This window comes from Schistocerca cancellata, chromosome 11 (genome assembly GCF_023864275.1).
Source record: "Schistocerca cancellata isolate TAMUIC-IGC-003103 chromosome 11, iqSchCanc2.1, whole genome shotgun sequence".
Classification (NCBI taxonomy): domain Eukaryota; kingdom Metazoa; phylum Arthropoda; class Insecta; order Orthoptera; family Acrididae; genus Schistocerca; species Schistocerca cancellata.
Window position 1 is genome coordinate 75,023,729 of NC_064636.1, and position 21,262 is coordinate 75,044,990.

At 41.9% G+C, this 21,262-nt stretch overlaps 1 protein-coding gene across 6 annotated transcripts in view; it reads right to left on the minus strand.

The window, feature by feature from the left end:
* The window catches only part of LOC126108568 (histone acetyltransferase KAT2A), a 432,376-nt gene that overhangs the window by 76,689 nt on the left and 334,425 nt on the right, over positions 1 to 21,262 (minus strand). For all 6 annotated transcript variants that reach the window (XM_049913857.1, XM_049913859.1, XM_049913855.1 and 3 more), the window contains one exon: positions 2,224 to 2,429. In XM_049913857.1, coding sequence (XP_049769814.1) covers positions 2,224 to 2,429 — 206 coding nt within the window. The remainder of the gene's footprint in view (positions 1 to 2,223; positions 2,430 to 21,262) is intronic.

Sequence of the window (21,262 nt, forward strand, 5' to 3'; positions counted from 1 at the left end):
TTTGTGCCCGGAAAACTTTAGCTTGGCTTGATGAATTACCCCAAAAAATAATCCCATATGACATTATGGAATGAAAGTAAGCATAGTATGCCAGCTTTTTCATTTTTATATCCCCTATGTCTGACAAAATTCGCATTGCAAACAGAGATTTGTTAAGACGCTTCAGCAGTTCTGTGGTGTGCTCCTCCCAGTTGAATTTATTATCAAGCTGTAATCCCAACATGCTTCACAGAGTGTTGACTTATTGCCTCGGCCTGCTCGATCACCAGATCTGTCTCCAGCCGAGCACATACGGGACATCATTGGATGTCAACTCCGGCATCATCCACAAACAGTATTAACTGTTCCTGTACTGACTGGCCGTGTGTAATAGGCACGGAACTCTGCTCCACAAACCGACATACGGCACCTGTACAAGACAATGCACGGATGTTTGCGTTCTTGCATTCGACATTCCGGAACTTAGACTGGTTATTAATGTTATTAATGTACCAGTATTTCCCATTTGCAACAGCTTATCTCATACGTAGCCCTTGATCTTGCAATGTTAGTCATTTACATATGTTACCTAGACAAATGTATTCCCAAAATTTCATTACTCTACATTAATTATTTTTTGGTGTTGTGATTTTTTTTCTTTTAGTGTATTTACGAGGGTGGTTTGAAACGTTCTTGGAATGGAATAGAAAAAAAGTACTTACATCACTGAAACTTTTTTTATTTTTCAATGTAGTCTCCTTGTAAATTACTGTACTTGGTCCGAGGATGTTCCAGTGAATGATCACATCTCGAAAATGAGTTTCCTCCAGGCCTGCAAAATAGTTGTCAACTCCGCCTATCAATTCTTCGTTTCAAGTGAATCTTCGTTCACCGAGAAAAATTTTCAGTTCTGGGAAGAGATGGAAGTCTGACGGAGCCATATCAGGCGAATAAGGCAGGTCTGGCAACAATTCATACCTTAGTTTGTGTAATTTTGCCATGGCAATGGCACATGTGAGTGGGCGCGCATTGTCTTGATGGAAGACGACCTTTCTTCCTTGCTAAATCTGGCCTTTTCTCGAATATCTTTTGTTGCAATTTGTCCAGGAGGTTAGCACAGTATTCTCCAGTAATTGTTTGTCCAGTGTGGAGATAATCTACAAACAGAATCCCCTTCACATTACAGAGCACTGAAGCCATGACCTTTCCCACCGAAGAAATTGTCTTTGCCTTCTTTGGTGACGGAGAATCAACATGTTTCCACTGCTTTGACTGTTCTTTTGTTTCTGGGGTATAGTAGTGCACCCATGCTTCATCTGTGGTCACAAACTGGCACAAAAGTTTGTTCGTTTCTCCTAAAACGGACCAAACATTGTTCCGGTATGTCCATTCTCGTGCCTTTTTGATCCAGCGTCAAGAGTCACAGCACCCATCTTGCAGCTAATTTTTTTGTTTCTAATTCTTCAGTTAAAATGTGATACACCCTTTCAGATGACATATGTCAGGATTGAGCATTTACACGTACTTTCAACTGGTGATTTTCTGTGACCATTTTGTGCACTTTTGCAATGATTTCTGGAGTAGTGACACATTGTGGCCGACCACTGCTCAGATAATCATCTAAGCTCTCCTGACCAAATTTAAATTCATTTGTCTACTTGACAACAGTTGAATATGAAGGAGCAGAGTCCCTCAATGTATTACGGAAATTGGCATGAATGTCCTTTGCTTTCATACCTTTCTTTACGAAGTACTTAATCACTGCTCGAATCTCGATTTTTTTCCATCTTCGCACATCACTACGTGGGAACAACAACAGAGCCATGTTATCGCCACAGCTCTCTTCCAAGAGCACTGATGTAGCACGTGTTTACAGGCAACTGGCCAAAGAATACCACATGAACAACTCATTGTGCTTGCGTTGATCTCTCTTGGAGAATCCAAGAACTATTCAAACCACTCTCGTACAATATATCCCTCTTTTTGTTCAATAATGTCATAATTTTATTTTCTCCCCAAATTGATTCAGTTCCCCTTTATCAGTTATGTGATCTACTTGTATCATCTTTGGCATTATTCTGTAGCACTGCGTTTCAAAAGATTCTATTCTCATCTCATCTGAACTGTGTAAAATGCAGCAGACAGTTCTGCACGACTAGCACCTGGATACCAGTTAGGATGAATGCTCTGGTAGTTCACAATGCTTTGCAGAGCACACGTTTAGATGGAGAGTCATATACTCACGGGTCAAAGACGAGCCTGGAGATGTACTCCTTGGGCATGCGCGGGAGCTGGTGGGAGAAGACGTTCTGCAGGCCGACCAGCCACAGCATCGTCGACTTGGAGACGGGCCGCATCAGCGAGTTGCCCACCACGTGGAAGCTGATGATGCCGCGCGCCTCCTCCAGCTTCGCCGTCTCGTCTCGGGGCGCGTTCTCGGGAAAGACGGCCTGCGAAATGAGACGCATCTGTCAGTATTACTTTAGCCTTGCTGGATGTTGTGGAAATTTCAGTGGTCCACACTTCACTGTGAGTGGCACAAATACACTGCCCGACGAAAAGCACCGGAACACTCCTACGTAATGCAGAATTGATCACTAGACGGCACGCCAGCTGGACTCACTGGTAAAAAAAATGATGTGAGGATTACTGTGTTGTCAATAGAAAAGCAGTACCTGCCTCCACAGTAGGATAATAGGCAATTCCCACATCGACGGATAGGTCATGGGGGCCCTATCAACAGGCCTGCCAGATCTGCAGATTTAAAACCCCTAGATTACTGCATCTGGGAGTGGATGAAAGACATTGTGTATGAAGTTAAGGGAGAAACATGAAAATAATTTATACAATGTATTTTGGATGCCGCTGTATTTCTGCATGAGGTATAGAATATATTGCTACTTATACCTCCCGAGGAGATCATGAATGTAAAATTAGAGAGGTCTACTTTCCGGCAGTCGATCATCCCGTGAACCGTACGCGACTGGAACAGGAAAGAGAGGTAATGACAGTGGCACGTAAAGTGCCCTCCGCCACACACCGTTGGGTGGCTTGCGGAGTATAGATGTAGATGTAGTTGTAGATGTAGGACTATTGATATTTTTTTTTAAATATCAGGAATCCAATATATTGATATTTTAAAAAAATGTAATTGTCTGCTCTTGATATACTGAAAAAAAGTATCATTGTATCAATATATCAGTGGAAAAAATATTGACATACCTGCCTAATAAAAATGTCAGCTGCACATTGTAAATATAGGGTGAGTCACGAGGTGTTCCCCCACTTTCCGGAGGGTATTCCTTAGATTATTTGGAAAAAAAATGTAAATAAATCAGGTCCATAATTAAGGTGCTAATTAAAAGAACTCAGGAAAAGGGCAGAAAAAAACTTTTACAGTATGATTTCACTGTCAAAAACGAACATAAAAATTAATTAAAAAAATTTTGAAGCAGTTTCTTCCATTCAGAGAGGATTTAAAGCAAGTGTTCAAAATTTCCTCCCTGTATTTGAAGGCAAAGATTCACAGGGGAGTGAATCGTGCAAGTAGCATTTTGTAATTTCACACGCTCGTTCTTTACTGTCGTTGCGGCATTGAAAATGCGTCGTATCAGTTCTTCTCGCATTTCCGCCGTAACTATGTACACGATGTCTTTCACCCACCCCCAAATGCAGTAATCTAGGAGTGTTAAATCTGGGGATCTGGCAGGCCCGTCGATAGGGTCCCTGAGACCTATCCATCGATGTGGGAATTGCCGATTAAGATAAGCTATTACCACATGGCAGAAGTGTGCAGATGCCCTGTTATGTTGGACGTACATGTGTCATCTTGCTTCCAGAGGAACATCTTTTAAGAAGCTGCGATAAGTCTTCTCGTAAAAAGTTACCGTACATCTGACCATTTATATTTACCGGGAGAATGAAGAGCCGCATTAACTGGTCACACACATTACCACAACAGACATTGACACTGAATCTGTGTTGAAATTGAAATACAACGGTGGCATGGGGATTTTCATCTGCCCAGACATACATATTGTAAATGCCATCTCTTATAGAGGTTGCCACACCACCAGACATTATGAAGTGATAGAGCTGCTGATTTCCATTTAACCAGTTATAAAAGTGCAAACGGTTGGCAGAATCGTGTGGCTCTAAATGGTGAACTTTCTGCACATGAAGAGGATACAGTCCATTATCATGAAAAATCCTGCATACCTTAGATTGTGAAACTTCAATTGCATAGTTAGGTGTCTTGTCTTGAACGAGGACTGCGCTCTACTTAATTAAGGATGTTTTCTTCTTCTTGGTACGTCACGATGTCTTTCGGAGTGAATACGAACACTGGGAAGAGTACCAGTTTTAGCAATGTTCAATACATTACACTAAACATTTTGGCACTTGGAATCCTACGGTTAGGATACCGACAGCGATACTTGGCAACAGCAGCTTTCGCACTACCGTCACAGAAGCCCAAGATGTACACCATCTCTCCATAGTCCTGGATGAAAACTTGTACTGTACACAGGAGACAAAAAAATGGTTCAAATGGCTCTAACAATGTTGCTGCTGTGCAAACGTACCACTCGCTGCACTCATCTACCCAAGACTGATTGTGTGTCCTGTGAATACAAGTGTAGCACTCCATACACCGTGGCATGTTTTGGAACTCTGTTGTAGCTCCTTAATTATGGATCTGATCACATTACTGTATTTACATTTTCTGTTCCAAATAATCTAAGGGATAACCCTTGTGACACACTGTATACTGCCAGTTTTACAGGTGTATATTGAAGTATTGATTTATCTAAAATGTGATGTGACTTACCAAACGAAAGTGCTGGCAGGTCGATAGACACAGAAACAAACACAAACATACACACAAAATTCAAGCTTTCGCAACAAACAGCTGCTTCGTCAGGAAAGAGGGAAGGAGAGGGAAAGACGAAAGGATGTGGGTTTTAAGGGAGAGGGTAAGGAGTCATTCCAATCCCAGGAGCGGAAAGACTTACCTTAGGGGGAAAAAAGGACAGGTATACACTCGCGCACACACACACACTCACATATCCATCTGCACATACATAGACAAAAGCAGATATTGATTTATTATTATTCTGTAAATCAACAAGCTAGCAGCCTGTCTATCCCCCTAAGGAAAACGAGAAGAAATAGCACACCAGTTGTGTTAAAAATTATTTTGTAATGCAACTGATGTACCGTTTGTCGTTACAGCGTGAAGTCGAGTGCCGACACACTAGTCGGGAATGATAGAGTGGACATGGCTGTGACAAGATGTCATCTGATTGCAGGCAACAGCAGTGGCCTCTGTGCGAAGAGGACATACGCACTGCACCCGACTGGCCACTGCCTAGTTCTACAGAAGCCTCAAGACTAGCGACCTCAATAGAATGTCAACTGTATATAAGGAATTGTATAAAGTGAAGAAGCTTATTTATTTTGAATGTCGCCCTTTGCTTGCAACATATCTATATAATTCTCAAAGTTAAGTATTGTGGATTACTTTTCATAATAAAACCCATTAATACGATTTGCTCAAATTGTTGTCTAGCAATCCAAGAAAGCAGGTTTCCTAGACACCCCATCTTTGCTGACTAGGCAGGATTTAACATTTGTTGACATCGGAAATCTTGTTATTCTATTCACACCACCACTCCCTAGTGCAATCAGTGTTGTCCTTTTGTACCACATATACTCTCTTCACACAGTCAAAGAGAAAGAGTGGATGTAATGAAAGCTAAAAAAGTACTGAGGCTCCATTACACAATGAATGTAAAATTATGTCCTAACACAATTTCAAAGAACAATTTCAAATATTTTTCGAAAATTGTGAAAAAACATAATATACAATAAAAATATCGGCACCCAATATTACCATTTTCATATTGATGTATCGGTGGAAAAATATTGCTGATATATATTGATATTTTTTTGGAAAAAATACTGGTATATCGATACCTCTATTTTTTATCGACAGCCCTATACCCAAGGTCGATACTGCTAATGCACGCTCGTGTAGTGGCACTTGACCTGAGGATAAGCCAGTTCGAATCCTGTTCGTTGAAAACATTTTCACTGCCAGTATTTGGCTGGCAAAGGTAGGTGAAGTGGTGACGTGAACTGCCTGATCACAAGACTTTGTGCTTGTGATCTGGTATAAATACCAAACCGATCCGCAGTGTCTCACAAAGTGAGGACATGTGACACTGTTGGTAGTGATCCATCTGTCAGATAGGGATGTTAACTTCGACAGCCCCCTCAATGCTGTTCACGAGCAGCAGGCTATGTGCCGGCACAGGGTTTCATCGTTTCCCTTCTCTCGTCATCATCATCATCATCATCATCATCATCATATGACACACATGTGTGCACGCCCACACACACACACACACACACACACACACACACACACACACACACACACAAAATAACAAACTACTTAAATGTAGTATTACAAATACTGTAATGGAGCATGCTGCATACAAATAAACAAAAAAGAAATCACTCAAACGAATCAGCAACCTTAACTTTTATGTATGAAATGCTACAAGCCCTAGATAGGAAGGAACATAGCCCGAGCACATTACCATATTTATCAAAAGCATTCGATACAATCAGTCATGATAAATTACTTGTAAGATTCAGAACTCAGATATTAGTGGAGCAGCACATAACTGGATTAAATTGTATCTCAGTAAAAGAAAACAGCTAATAGAGCCAACATATGAAGTAAATGAGGTAGTCAATACTCATCATTCGGGTGGTCAGACATGGAGTTCGCCAAGTTCCATTTTTGGACCACTATATGTGAATGATCTACACTCCTGGAAATGGAAAAAAGAACACATTGACACCGGTGTGTCAGACCCACCATACTTGCTCCGGACACTGCGAGAGGGCTGTACAAGCAATGATCACACGCACGGCACAGCGGACACACCAGGAACCGCGCTGTTGGCCGTCGAATGGCCCTAGCTGCGCAGCATTTGTGCACCGCCGCCGTCAGTGTCAGCCAGTTTGCCGTGGCATACGGAGCTCCATCGCAGTCTTTAACACTGGTAGCATGCCGCGACAGCGTGGACGTGAACCGTATGTGCAGTTGACGGACTTTGAGCGAGGGCGTATAGTGGGCATGCGGGAGGCCGGGTGGACGTACCGCCGAATTGCTCAACACGTGGGGCGTGAGGTCTCCACAGTACATCGATGTTGTCGCCAGTGGTCGGCGGAAGGTGCACGTGCCCGTCGACCTGGGACCGGACCGCAGCGGCGCACGGATGCACGCCAAGACCGTAGGATCCTACGCAGTGCCGTAGGGGACCGCACCGCCACTTCCCAGCAAATTAGGAACACTGTTGCTTCTGGGGTATCGGCGAGGACCATTCGCAACCGTCTCCGTGAAGCTGGGCTACGGTCCCGCACACCGTTAGGCCGTCTTCCGCTCACGCCCCAACATCGTGCAGCCCGCCTCCAGTGGTGTCGCGACAGGCGTGAATGGAGGGACGAATGGAGACGTGTCGTCTTCAGCGATGAGAGTCGCTTCTGCCTCGGTGCCAATGATGGTCGTATGCGTGTTTGGCGCCGTGCAGGTGAGCGCCACAATCAGGACTGCATACGACCGAGGCACACAGGGCCAACACCCGGCATCATGGTGTGGGGAGCGATCTCCTACACTGGCTGTACACCACTGGTGATCATTGAGGGGACACTGAATAGTGCACGGTACATCCAAACCGTCATCGAACCCATCGTTCTACCATTCCTAGACCGGCAAGGGAACTTGCTGTTCCAACAGGACAATGGACGTCCGCATGTATCCCGTGCCACCCAACGTGCTCTAGAAGGTGTAAGTCAACTACCCTGGCCAGCAAGATCTCCGGATCTGTCCCCCATTGAGCATGTTTGGGACTGGATGAAGCGTCGTCTCACGCGGTCTGCATGTCCAGCACGAACGCTGGTCCAACTGAGGCGCCAGGTGGAAATGGCATGGCAAGCCGTTCCACAGGACTACATCCAGCATCTCTACGATCGTCTCCATGGGAGAATAGCAGCCTGCATTGCTGCGAAAGGTGGATATACACTGTACTAGTGGCGACATTGTGCATGCTCTGTTGCCTGTGTCTATGTGCCTGTGGTTCTGTCAGTGTGATCATGTGATGTATCTGACCCCAGGAATGTGTCAATAAAGTTTCCCCTTCCTGGGACAATGAATTCACCGTGTTCTTATTTCAATTTCCAGGAGTGTATATACTGCTGTTAGCAGTAATACTAAGCTTTGCCTGCTTGCACATGACACCGCCATCTTCATTATAGGAAGTACCAAAGAAACCTTTGAAAACAACATTAAGGCCATTACGAAAATCATAGAAGAGTACTGTGATGCAAACAGCTTGATTATAAATACATGCAATAAATGAATTAGTCACAAAAGTCAGCAGGTGTCTTGATGATAGAATGTGTGTGTCAGGCATCTTTTGTGACCTGTCCAAAGCCTTCGACACAGTAAATAAATGAATTAGTCACAAAAGTCAGCAGATGTCTTGATGACAGAATGTGTGTGTCAGGCATCTTTTGTGACCTGTCCAAAGCCTTCGACACAGTAAATCATGACCTGCTTCTCCAAAAATTGGCACGCTATGGTTTTCAAGGCAATCTCTTAGCTGGATGTCATCATACTTTCCAAACAGAAAACAAAGAGTACTTATTAACATCAACGGCAAGAAATTTCTCTCTGGCTGGAAACACACTCAATTAGGTGTTCCACAAGGTTCAAAATTAGGGCCACAGCTATTTCTGTATTATATTAATGATATGCCATGTCAGGTCCAGTCTGATACTATCCTCTATGCAGATGACTCAAAAGCTGTAGTCTGTTGTAAAAATGAGGTAGACCTAATTCGCCATGCTGAACAAATACTTGGGGAAGTGGAGGCATGGGTCAAAAACAATAACTTGACATTAAATTTTACTAAAACAGAAATTGTTCATTTCACCACAAAACAATCTGCACAGTCTATAAGTGAAATAAGGTATGTGGACAAAAATTAGAGACTGCAGACTGTGTCAAATTCCTTGGCGTATCAATAAAAACCAGTTATGGAGTCACCATGTGGACAACATACTGGGTCGACTGAATAGCCTTGTATATATCATAAATATCTTATATAGTATTACTGATTTAGCTGTAAGAAAAACTGTATATAATGCATATTTTGTTTCAGTCACTAGGTATAGTATAATTTTCTGGGGGTCTGAAAAAACAAATTTACTTAGAGCTTTTAGACTAAAAAAAAGAATCATCCGAGCAATGGTGGGAGCAAAACCAAAGCAACATTGTAAACCTTTATTTGTAAAACTAGATCTAATGAGCATTCCAAGCATATACATCTATGAAACTCTCACTTTCACGAAAAGAAACCCATAGCTTTTTGAGGGCAACTCTTTCTTGCATTAATATGATACTAGATATAGAACGAGCTACATGTTACCTACCCACAGTTTAAAATGATATGAAAAAACCCCATACTATATGGGCATGAAATTTGTAAATAAAACATGGAAAGATATGGATGATCCAAATGTAAAAGGTACGAAAAGAGACCTGGAAAAATGTCTGAAAGATAAATGTTACTATAGTGTAGAAGATTTCGTGAATGGCAACAATGTAGTATAATTGTAATTAAAATACCTCTTTGAAGATGTTACACCATATATATTATTAGTTTATTGTCTATTTTTAGTATTATTATATATAGTGTAAAACTGACAAGTCACCTATGTCACAATCTTTGATTGTATAAGGCATGTTATGTGATAATAAAAATTGAATTGAATAAATCTGGAAAAAAAACTGTTGTAATTGACATGTTCACCATCAGCTAATCCATATACTGCAACAAATTGACAAACATTCAGGAAAACAGAGACGGAAAAATTTTTCTTGGAATATGGATACAACACAACATGAAATGAGATACACATATAAACTACATAAACAGAAAACTGAGCAAAACATGTTTCATGATAAGGATACTAAGAAACTGTACATCATATATAGTCTCATTATTTAATTGGATAGATAAAAAAATCTACTCACCAAGCAGCAGCAGAACACACACATAAAAGACTGTTGTGATTGGTAAGCTTTTGGAGCCAGTGACTCCTCCTTCAGGCAGAAGGGTGAAAGGGGAAGGAAGAAGGGTGAAGGAAAAGGACTGAAGAGGTCTAGGAAAAGGGATAGATTTTGGGAAAGTCTTTCCTTCTCATTCCATATGGTAAGCCTCGGATCTCGGTGATTGGCAAGCTTTTGGAGCCACGGGCACCTTCTTCAGGCAGAAGGGTTGAAGGGAAGGAAGAATGGTGAAGGAAAAGGAGTGGAGAGGTCTAGGAAAAGGAGCAGATTCTGGGAAAGCCACCCAGATCTGCAGGTCAGGGAGACTTACCATATGAGATGAGAAGGAAAGACTTTCCCAAAATCTACCCCTTTTCCTTGACCTCTCCACTCCTTTTTCTTCACCTTTCTTCATTCCCTTCAACCCTTCTGCCTAAAGAAGGAGCCTCTGGCTCCAAAAGATTACCAATCACAACAGTCTTTTGTGTGTGTGTTTTGCCGCCACTTGGTGAGTAGATTCTTTATCTATCCAATTAAATAATTTTATCAATAATTGATTGTTTTTGTTGTTATATGATTATCTCAGGACCATATACTTTGCTTACATTCACTCAATATTGAAATATGGTGTAATATTATGGGGAAATTGTGGAGCAATTTTGAGAAAATTTCGAATACAGAAAAAGATTATTAGACTAATGGAACTGGTGGACCAAAGCTCATCATGCAAGCTACTACTTGAGAAAAATACAATACTACCACTTCCCTGTCTTTACATACTAGAAAATGTAATTATGGAAAAATAATTAAACAGTAGTAATCCATGCATGACTCATAATGAATCTATACACCACTGCCACACAAAAAAAATAAATGATGTACACTTACAACACACAAACATTGCTCTATTACAGAAGGGCATCAAATGGTATAACAGATTACCCAAATCCACAAAAATAATAATGGACAGAAACAATTTCAAATCAACAGTGAGAGATTACTTGGTAAAGCACTGCTTCTATACAGCAAGGGAGTAGCTAGAAAAACAAAACTGCAGAACTTATTAAGACTGATTTTGTAAAGCATATAGAATAATAAAATATTGTTTAATATTACCTTTTGCTAAATTTAAAAAGGTAAAAAATTTCAGGAAATGTCAGTAGTAATTAAGAAACGATCCAATATCTTTTGTACACTGTACAGTCCTAGATTCACATGACCAATAATTAAATAATAAAAAGAAGTCACCAACATAACAAATCTTTCAGGGTATTTCTAAAGCTGTCCAAGTAGACTTTTGGTGAGGTAAGAATCCTGAATGTTTGGTGGTCCCTAGCTAACAAATATATGTTAAAAAACACCTTCTAAACATTACAGGCTGCACTTAAAACATTTATTAGCCAAACCAGTATTTGGATGTATAACCTATCATCAGTGGGATCTGATCACAAGGACAACAGAATACATAACAACAGAAACACAAGACTACTTACATTATGTATTTCCATCACATGCTTGTCAGTTATAAGTTCTTTGTGGCGTTCAACTTAAAGTTCATCTCTCAGTACACAGGTTGTCGTCCATGATATTGCTGTCAATTCTTAGGTAGTGACGTTTATTGGTCACATTTGATGTAATTGTTATGTAATGTAAACATAGAACTGACTAATGGGCCAAAGAGTGTTTTATTATTTCTGAGATCGCATTTATACGCATCTCTAACAGTAATTTTTAAATGTAAAATATCATTGTTCCATAAAAACACGGGAGAGCTGCCAGATATCAGTAACCTCCTGCCACGATATTTCGGCGCAGAGTCTTCTGGCCACGCATGTGCATGTGCATGTGCATGTGCAATGTCACCTCAGTACGGCTTTAAATAGCGGAGCTCATCGCGTACTCGCCAGTACTACTACAGTGGGACTCACCTGAAGATGGCCAGAAGACTCTGCGCCGAAATATCGTGGCAGGAAGTTACTGATATCCGGCAGTTCTCCCGTGTTTTTATGGAACAATACAAAGCTTTAAACATCACGTACAATATCATGTTTGGACAATTAGTATGTTAAAACTATAATTTTTCCAAATATATGGAACATGTATATAAACCAGTGTCAATTGTCATGAACTATACATTGAGCATATTGGCCGCAATGCAAAATCTTTGTTTATAGTATAGTGAGGTTGTCAATAAAGACTCGGACCTGATGGTAATCCAAATTTTCATGTAAAATCAGACAATTTTTCGAGCAGAAGACGGAGAGACCTCAAACTCAACTTAATCGATTAAAATACTCTTAAAGTTTTTTATATACATTTTATTCCATAAACTTGTTTCCTCCTTAAGTGTATTGTCACGGTGTTTAGTCAAATGGTGTATATCTCAATTTCTTCAAGAATGTTCAATGATCTACCCTTTTTCTGCTATATGAAGAACAGTGATCTTTTTACTCAAGTCGTCAGCAGAACGCTTGCATTCTCATTAATGAGCACTGAATGTTGAGGGGTTGCTCTTAATAACATTAATACTGTCTCTAAATCGCATTTTGAAGTTTCTCCCTGTTTGCCCAACTAAGATTCATCCAACTCACTACATGTTATTTTATATATTCTGCACATTTATATGGTAGGCTCTTACACTATGTGATCAAAAGTACCCGGACACTGCCAAAAACATACATTTTTCATATTAGGTGTATTGTGCTGCCACATACTGCCAGGTATTCTATATCAGTGATCTTAGTAGCCATTAGACATTGTGAGAGAGCAGAACGGTGTGCTCCGCAGAACTCATGGACTTCGAATGTGATCAAGTGATTCGGTGTCACTTGGGTCATACTTCTGTATGTGAGATTTCCACACTCCTAAACATCCCAAGGTCCACTGTTTCCAATGTGATAGTGAAGAGGAAACGTACAGCACAAAAGCGTACAGGATGACCTAGTCTGTTGACTGACAGAGACCGCCAACAGTTGAATAGGGTCGTAATGTGTAATAGGCAGAAATCTATCCAGACCATCACACAGGAATTCCAAACTGCATCACGATCCACTGCAAGTACTATGACAGTTAGGCGGGAGGTGAGAAAACTTGGATTTCATGGTTGAGCGGCTGCTCATAAGCCACACATCACGCCGGGAAATGGCAAACGATGCCTCGCTTAGTGTAAGGAGCATAAACATTGGACCATTAAACAGTGGAAAAACGTTGTGTGGAGTGATGAATCATGGTACATAATGTGGCAATCTGAGGAGTGATGAATCATGGTACATAATGTGGCAATCTGATGGCAGGGTGTGGGTATGGCGAACGTCATCTGCCAGCGTGTGTAGTGCCAAAAGTAAAATTCGGAGGCGGTGGTGTTATGGTGTGGTCATGTTTTTCATGCAGGGGGCTTGCACCCCTTGTTGTTTTGCATGGCTCTATCACAGCAGGGGCTTACATTGATGTTTTAAGCACATTCTTGCTTCTCACTGTTGAAGAGCAACTTGGGGATGGCGATTGGATCTTTCAACACGATCGAGCGGCTGTTCATAATGCACGGCCTGTGGCAGAGTGGTTACATGACAATATCATCCCTGTAATGGGCTGGCCTGCACAGAGTTCTGACCTGAATCCTATAAAACACCTTTAGGTTGTTTTGGAATACTGACTTCGAGGCAGGCCTCACCACCAACATCGAAACCTCTCCTCAGTGCAGCACTCCGTGAAGAATGGGCTGCCATTCCCAAAGAAACCTTCCAGCATCTGATTGAACATATTGTATGCCTGCAAGAGTGGAAGCTGTCATCAAGGCTAAGGGTGAGCCAACACCATATTGAATTCCAGCATTACTGACGGAGGGCGCCACAAACTTTTAAGTCATTCTTCTCAGCCAGGTGACCGGATATTTTTGATCACATAGTGTATGTATGTTGTGTATAATACTGATGTGACATTCTCGTCTGAAGCCAATTCGCAACGTAGTTTTTCAAAACAAACAACTTATTTTATCGTAAATGTGAGTTCCTTATGGAAATGCTATAAATTTATCTTTTTCTACTTGCTCACTCTTTTCTAACGTGGTCTGATTTCTATTAGTAGTTTGTTCTTTCCCTTTTTTGTGCATAACTTTATAACAAGTTTTGGGGCATCACCATTTTTAGGTGCTAACTTTTGTAGTGTATGTGATTCAGCATCAATTTTCACATCAGTTAAAGGGTTTTTGAAAACCCTGTAAATTTCTTAGTGGAAATATGCCTCTATGGGATAGTGCACAGCAAGAATTGCTCTTCATAATGTAAAGAGATGTAGCAGGTTTCCAGAATACGTTGAAACACTTTTTCTCTTTTAACAGACTCTTACAATTAAACCTTTCGGTCGTTAAGGCCTTCATCAACAATAGGTGACAGACAGACAGACAGACAGACAGACAGGCACAGGCACAGGCACAGGCACAGGCGCGCGCGCGCGCGCGCGCCCACACACACACACACACACACACACACACACACACACACACACACACACACACACACGCGCGCGTGCGCATGTGTGCGCCCACCCGCCCACCTACACACACACAGAGACACACACACACACACACACACACACACACAGACAGACAGACAGACACGCACACAAATGCAACTCGCACACACAATTGCAGTCTCAAGTGTGGTTTCAGTTGCCTGAGACTGCAGTTGTGTGTGTGAGTTGCATTTGTGTGAACGAGTGACTGCGCGTGCGCGCGCGCGTGTGTGTGTGTGTGTGTGTGTGTGTGTGTGTGAGACTTGTTGACGAAGGCCTTAATGGCTGCAAGATCACCAATGATATATGATATCTGTTCTTTCAGACATTTTCGAAAGACCAGATATCATATTCATATATAGATGAAGCTTACCAGCCAAAGATCATCTTCAGTGCAGATGTACCCACATTGCTCAAACTCTGATGGGATTCGGTAGACTGACTGCTGCGAGTCATGAGTATAGTGGGCAGGAGCACTACAAATGTAGTGTGTGGACAGTAAGTTGGGAAAGTGGGTCTCACAGGGGTGTGGCAGAGATAATTCCCTGCAGTGACACTATCCTCTGTGTTCTTGATGGCCCAGTCGGATAGAGCATCTGCCATGTAAGCAAGAGGTACTGGGTTCGAGCCCTGATTGGGGCACACATTTTCAACTGTCCCCGTTGATATTTATCAACACCTGTATGCAGCTAATGGTCTGGATTTCATTGTAATTTCATTTCACAATTAAAGCTTTTGGCCACTGGCCTTGTCAACAATAGACACATACATATGGGAGTGGGCGCGCGGGCACACGCATGCACGCGCTCGCGCACACGTGCGCACGCGCGCGCACACGGGCGCACGCGCACGCGCGCCCACACACACACACACACACACACACACACACACACACACACACACACACGAGCATGCGAAATCTTTTTGTTGTGCCTATCTGTGACTCAGCATCTCCGCTATATGGTGAGTGGTAACTTTCCTTCTCACAATACTGTTTGTGCTTTATACACTAAAGAGCCAAAGAAACTGGTACATCTGCCTAATATATTGTAGAGCCCCCCCGCGAGTACGCAGAAGTGCTGCAACACGACTTGACATGGACTAGACTAACGTCTGAAGTAGTGCTGGAGGGAGCAGACACCATCAATCCTGCAGGGCTGACCATAAATCTGCAAGAGTACGAGGGGATGGAGATCTCTTCTGAACAGCAAGTTGCGAGGCATCCCAGATATGCTCAATAATGTTCGTGTCTGGGGAGTTTGGTGGCCAGCAGAAATGTTTAAACTCAGAAGAGTGTTCCTGGAGCCACTCTGCAGCAATTCTGGATGTGTGGATGTGTCACATTGTCCTGCTGGAATTGCCAAAGTCCGTCGGGATGCACAATGGACACGAATGGATGCAGGTGATCAGACAGGATGCTTACACACGTGTCACCTGTCAGAGTCGTATCTCGATGCATCAGTGGTCCGACATCACGCCAATTGCACTTGCCCCAGAGCCTCCACCAGCTTGAACAGTTCTCTGCTGACATGCAGGGTCCATGGATTCATGAGGTTGTCTCCATAGCCATACACACCCAGCCACCCAATACAATTTGAAACAAGACTCATCCGACCAGGCAACATGATTGCAGTCATCAACAGTTCAATTCTTGTGTTGATGGGCCCAGGCAAGGCGTAAGGCTTTGTGTCGTGCAGTCATCACAGGTACACGAGGGAGTGTTTGGCTCCGAAAGCCCATATCGATGATGTTTCGTTGAATGGTTTGCATGTTGACACTTGTCGATGCCCCGTCACTGAAATCTGCAGGAATTTGTGGAAGGGTTTCACTTCTGTCATACTGAACAATTCTCTTCAGGCGTCATTGGTCCCGTTCTTGCAGGATCTTTTTCCGGCCACAGCATTGTCGGAGATTTGATGTTTTACGGGTTCCTGATATTCACGGTACACTCGTGAAATGGTCCTATGAGAAACCAACTGCCTACAGAAGAAAGAAAACTGGCGTTCTATGGATCGGAGCGTGGAATGTCAGATCCCTTAATCGGGCAGGTAGGTCAGAAAATTTAAAAAGGGAAATGGATAGGTTAAAGTTAGATATAGTGGGAATTAGTGAAGTTCGGTGGCGGGAGGAACAAGACTTTTGGTCAGGTGAATACAGGGTTATAAATACAAAATCAAATAGGGGTAATGCAGGAGTAGGTTTAATAATGAATAAAAAAATAGGAGTGCGGGTAAGCTTTTACAAACAGCACAGCGAACGTATTGTTGTGGCCAAGATAGACACGAAGCCCATGCCTACTACAGTAGTACAAGTTTATATGCCAACTAGCTCTGCGGATGATAAAGAAATTGATGAAATGCATGATGAGATAAAAGAAATTATTCAGGTAGTGAAGGGAGACGAAAATTTAATAGTCATGGGTGACTGTAATTCAAGAGTAGGAAAAGGGAGAGAAGGAAACATAGTGGGTGAATATGAATTGGGGGAGAGAAATCAAAAAGGAAGCCGTCTGGTAGAATTTTGCACAGAGCATAACTTAATCATAGCTAACACTTGGTTCAAGAATCATAAAAGAAGGTTGTATACATGGAAGAATCCTGGAGATACTAGAAGGTATCAGATAGATTATATAATGGTAAGACAGAGATTTAAGAACCAGGTTTTAAATTGTAAGACATTTCCAGGGGCAGATGTGGACTCTGACCACAATCTATTGGTTATGAACTGTAGATTAAAACTGAAGAAACTGCAAAAAGGTGGGAATTTAAGGAGATGGGACCTAGATAAACTGAAAGAACCAGAGGTTGTACAGAGTTCAGGGAGAGCATAAGAGAACAATTGACAGGAATGAGGGAAAGAAATACAATAGAAGAAGAATGGGTAGCTTTGAGGGATGAAATAATGAAGGCAGCAAAGGATCAAGTAGGTAAAAAGACGAGGGCCAGTAGAAATCCTTGGATAACAGAAGATATATTGAATTTAATTGATGAAAGGAGAAAATATAAAAAATGCAGTAAATGTAGCAGGCAAAAAGATATACAAATGTCTCAAAAATGAGATCAACAGGAAGTGCAGAATGGCTAAGCAGGGATGGCTAGAGGACAAATGTAAGGATGTAGAGGCTTATCTCACTAGGGGTAAGATAGATACTGCCTACAGGAAAATTAAAGCGACCTTTGGAGAAAAGAGAGCCACTTGTATGAATATCAAGAGCTCGGATGGAAACCCAGTTCTACGCAAAGAAGGGAAAGCAGAAAGGTGGAAGGAGTATGTAGAGAGTCTATACAAGGGCGATGTACTTGAGGACAATATTATGGAAATGGAAGAGGATGTAGATGAAGACGAAATGGGAGATACGATACTGCGTGAAGATTTTGACAGAGCACTGAAAGACCTAAGTCAAAACAAGGCCCCGGGAGTAGACAACATTCCATTAAAACTACTGACAGCCTTGGGAGAGCCAGTCCTGACAAAACTCTACCATCTGGTGAGCAAGATGTATGAGACAGGCGAAATACCCTCAGACTTCAAGAAGAATATAATAATTCCAATCCCAAAGAAAGCAGGTGTTGACAGATGTGAAAATTACCAAACTATCAGTTTAATAAGTCACAGCTGCAAAATACTAACGCAAATTCTTTACAGACGAATGGAAAAACTGGTAGAAGCCTACCTCAGCCAAGATCAGTTTGCATTCTGCAGAAATGTTGGAACACATGAGGCAATACTGACCTTACGACTTATCTCAGAAAATAGATTAAGGAAAGGCAAGCCTACGCTTCTAGCATTTGTAGACTTAGAGAAAGCTTTTGACAATGTTGACTGGAATACTCTCTTTCAAATTCTGAAGGTGGCAGGGGTACAATAAAGGGAGTGAAAGGCTATTTACAATTTGTACAGAAACCAGATGGCAGTTATAAGAGTCGAGGGGCATGAAAGGGAAGCAGTGGTTGGGAAGGGAGTGAGACAGGGTTGTAGCCTCTCCGCAATGTTATTCAATCTGTATATTGAGCAAGCAGTAAAGGAAACAAAAGAAAAATTCGGAGTAGGTATTAAAGTCCACAGAGTAGAAATAAAAACGTTGAGGTTCACCGATGATATCGTAACTCTGTCAGAGACAGCAAAGGACTTGGAAGAGCTATTCAATGGAATGGACAGTGTCTTGTAAGGAGGATATAAGATGAACATCAACAAAAGCACAACAAGGATAATGGAATGTAGTCGAATTTTTGTAAGGAGGATATAAGATGAACATCAACAAAAGCACAACAAGGATAATGGAATGTAGTCGAATTAAGTCGGGTGATGCTGAGGGAATTAGATTAGGAAATGAGACACTTAAAGTAGTAAAGGAGTTTTGCTATTTGGGGAGCAAATTAACTGATGATGGTCGAAGTATAGAGGATATAAAATGTAGACTGGCAATGGCAAGGAGAGCATTTCTGAAGAAGAGAAATTTGTTAACATTGAGTATTGATTTAAGTGTCAGGAAGTTGTTTCTGAAAGTATTTGTATGGAGTGTAGCCATGTATGGAAGTGAAACATGGACGATAAATAGTTTGGACAAGAAGAAAATAGAAGCTTTTGAAATGTGGTGTTACAGAAGAATGCTGAAGATTAGATGGGTAGATCACATAACTAATGAGGAGGTATTGAATAGAATTGGGGAGAAGGGGAGCTTGTGGCACAACTTGACTAGAAGAAGGGACCGGTTGGTAGGACATGTTCTGACACATCAAGGGATCACAAATTTAGCACTGGAGGGCAGCGTGGAGGGTAAAAATTGTAGAGGGAGACCAAGAGATGAATACACTAAGCAGATTCAGAAGGATGTAGGTTGCAGTAGGTACTGGGAGATGAAGAAGCTTGCACAGGATAGAGTATCATGGAGAGCTGCATCAAACCAGTCTCAGGACTGAAGACAACAACAACAACAACAACAACAACAACAACATTGTTGTTGTTGCTGCTGCTGCTGCTGCTGCTGCTGCTGCTGCTGCTGTTATTTTCTGTCTCAAATGTGATTTTATGCAGCTCTCCATGCTACTCTATCCTGTGCAAGCCTCTTCACCTCCAAATAACTACTGCAATCTATATTCTTCTAAATCTGCTTACTGTATTTGTCTCTTGGTCTCCCTCTACAATTTTTGTCTATATTTTGTTAAGAAGGTGTCAGTCTTCATGAAGCCGTACGTGCAGCAGCATCGACCGCTCACACAGAAGATGCCACATTATTATAGGAGAACAAGGTGTACCCGCCCAACAGTCTACACAGCAACAGACAATATTACTATCGAGACTGAGAACTATGTAGGCGCACAAGTTGTATTGCACAGTCCCTCACTTTTCTGTGGTGGAGTTCTGAACTTTACCCTTTGCAACAATGATGCCAATCAGCAAGGTAATGGATGGGTTACCGTTGCTTTAGTATGTGGACCTAAAGTCGATAAAGTGGCAGGACTGGAGTCGTTTAACGGCTGTGTCATCATCGCTTATCGGACATTCCAGACTGCAGAGGTCTACAATAGAGATATGGGTAAATCGTATTACCTCTCATCGATGCCTTTGGTCCACAGGACGAGGAATCATCGTAAAATAAATAAATCTGAATCTGTAGTCACTTTAGCAGCACGACATATGTCTAGTAGTTCTCGGCTGATGCTACCGATCAGAAATTTTCTAAGTCGGACATCTGGGTGTTATCTCGTACGTGTGCTGTAGTCTATTTAGCAGCACGCGTACCTGCTGTTTTGTCATGTTTGTAAACAAAGAGCGATAAGCAGTTGTGTAATCACTGAGGTCAATGCTCACACAGAGTGTATAAAATGTGGCTGATGCAATACGCTCATTAATTAAGCTAACTGTAGGTTTTTTTTGGTATGGATATTGAATAGGAATACTTTACTTAATTTCTATAATAATGAGTGAGGTCACCGACAACAGTAATTTTTTTACAGTTATCAACACCTTTCACCCACATAGACACAGATCCAGATTCATTTATTTTACAATGATTCTCGTCCTGAAGACCGAAGGCTTCGACGAGAGGTAATACGATTTAATCATATCTCTATTGTAGACCTCTGCGATCTGGAATGTCCAATAAGCGATGACGTCACGGCTGTTTAAGGAATCCAGTCCTGCCACTTTATCAACTTTAGGTCCACGTACTAAAGCAACGGTAACCCAGCCATTACCCTGGTTGGCATCATTGTTGCTACGGGTAAAATTCAGAACTCCACCACAGAAAACTGATGGACTGTGCAAGACGACTTGTGCACCTACATAGTTCTTGGCCTTGATAGTAACATTGTCTATAGCTTTATACACTGTTGGGCGGGTACGCCTTGTTCTCCTATAATAACGTGGCATCTTCTGTGTGAGCAGTCGATGTTGCTGCACGTACAGCTTCATGAAGACTGACACCTTCTTAACAAAATAATTACTTATATAGACAAAACTGTTTCATCCTTGAGACCCCGGTTCGTGATGTACGTTTAGCGGATCTCGGCTGATGCTACCGATCAGAAATATTCCAAGTCCGTCATTTGAATGTTATCCCATACGCGTTCTGTAGTCACTTTAGCAACACTTTATCCCCTCTTCCCCTGCACTTCTGCCCATTACCAAACTCATGACTTCACGAAG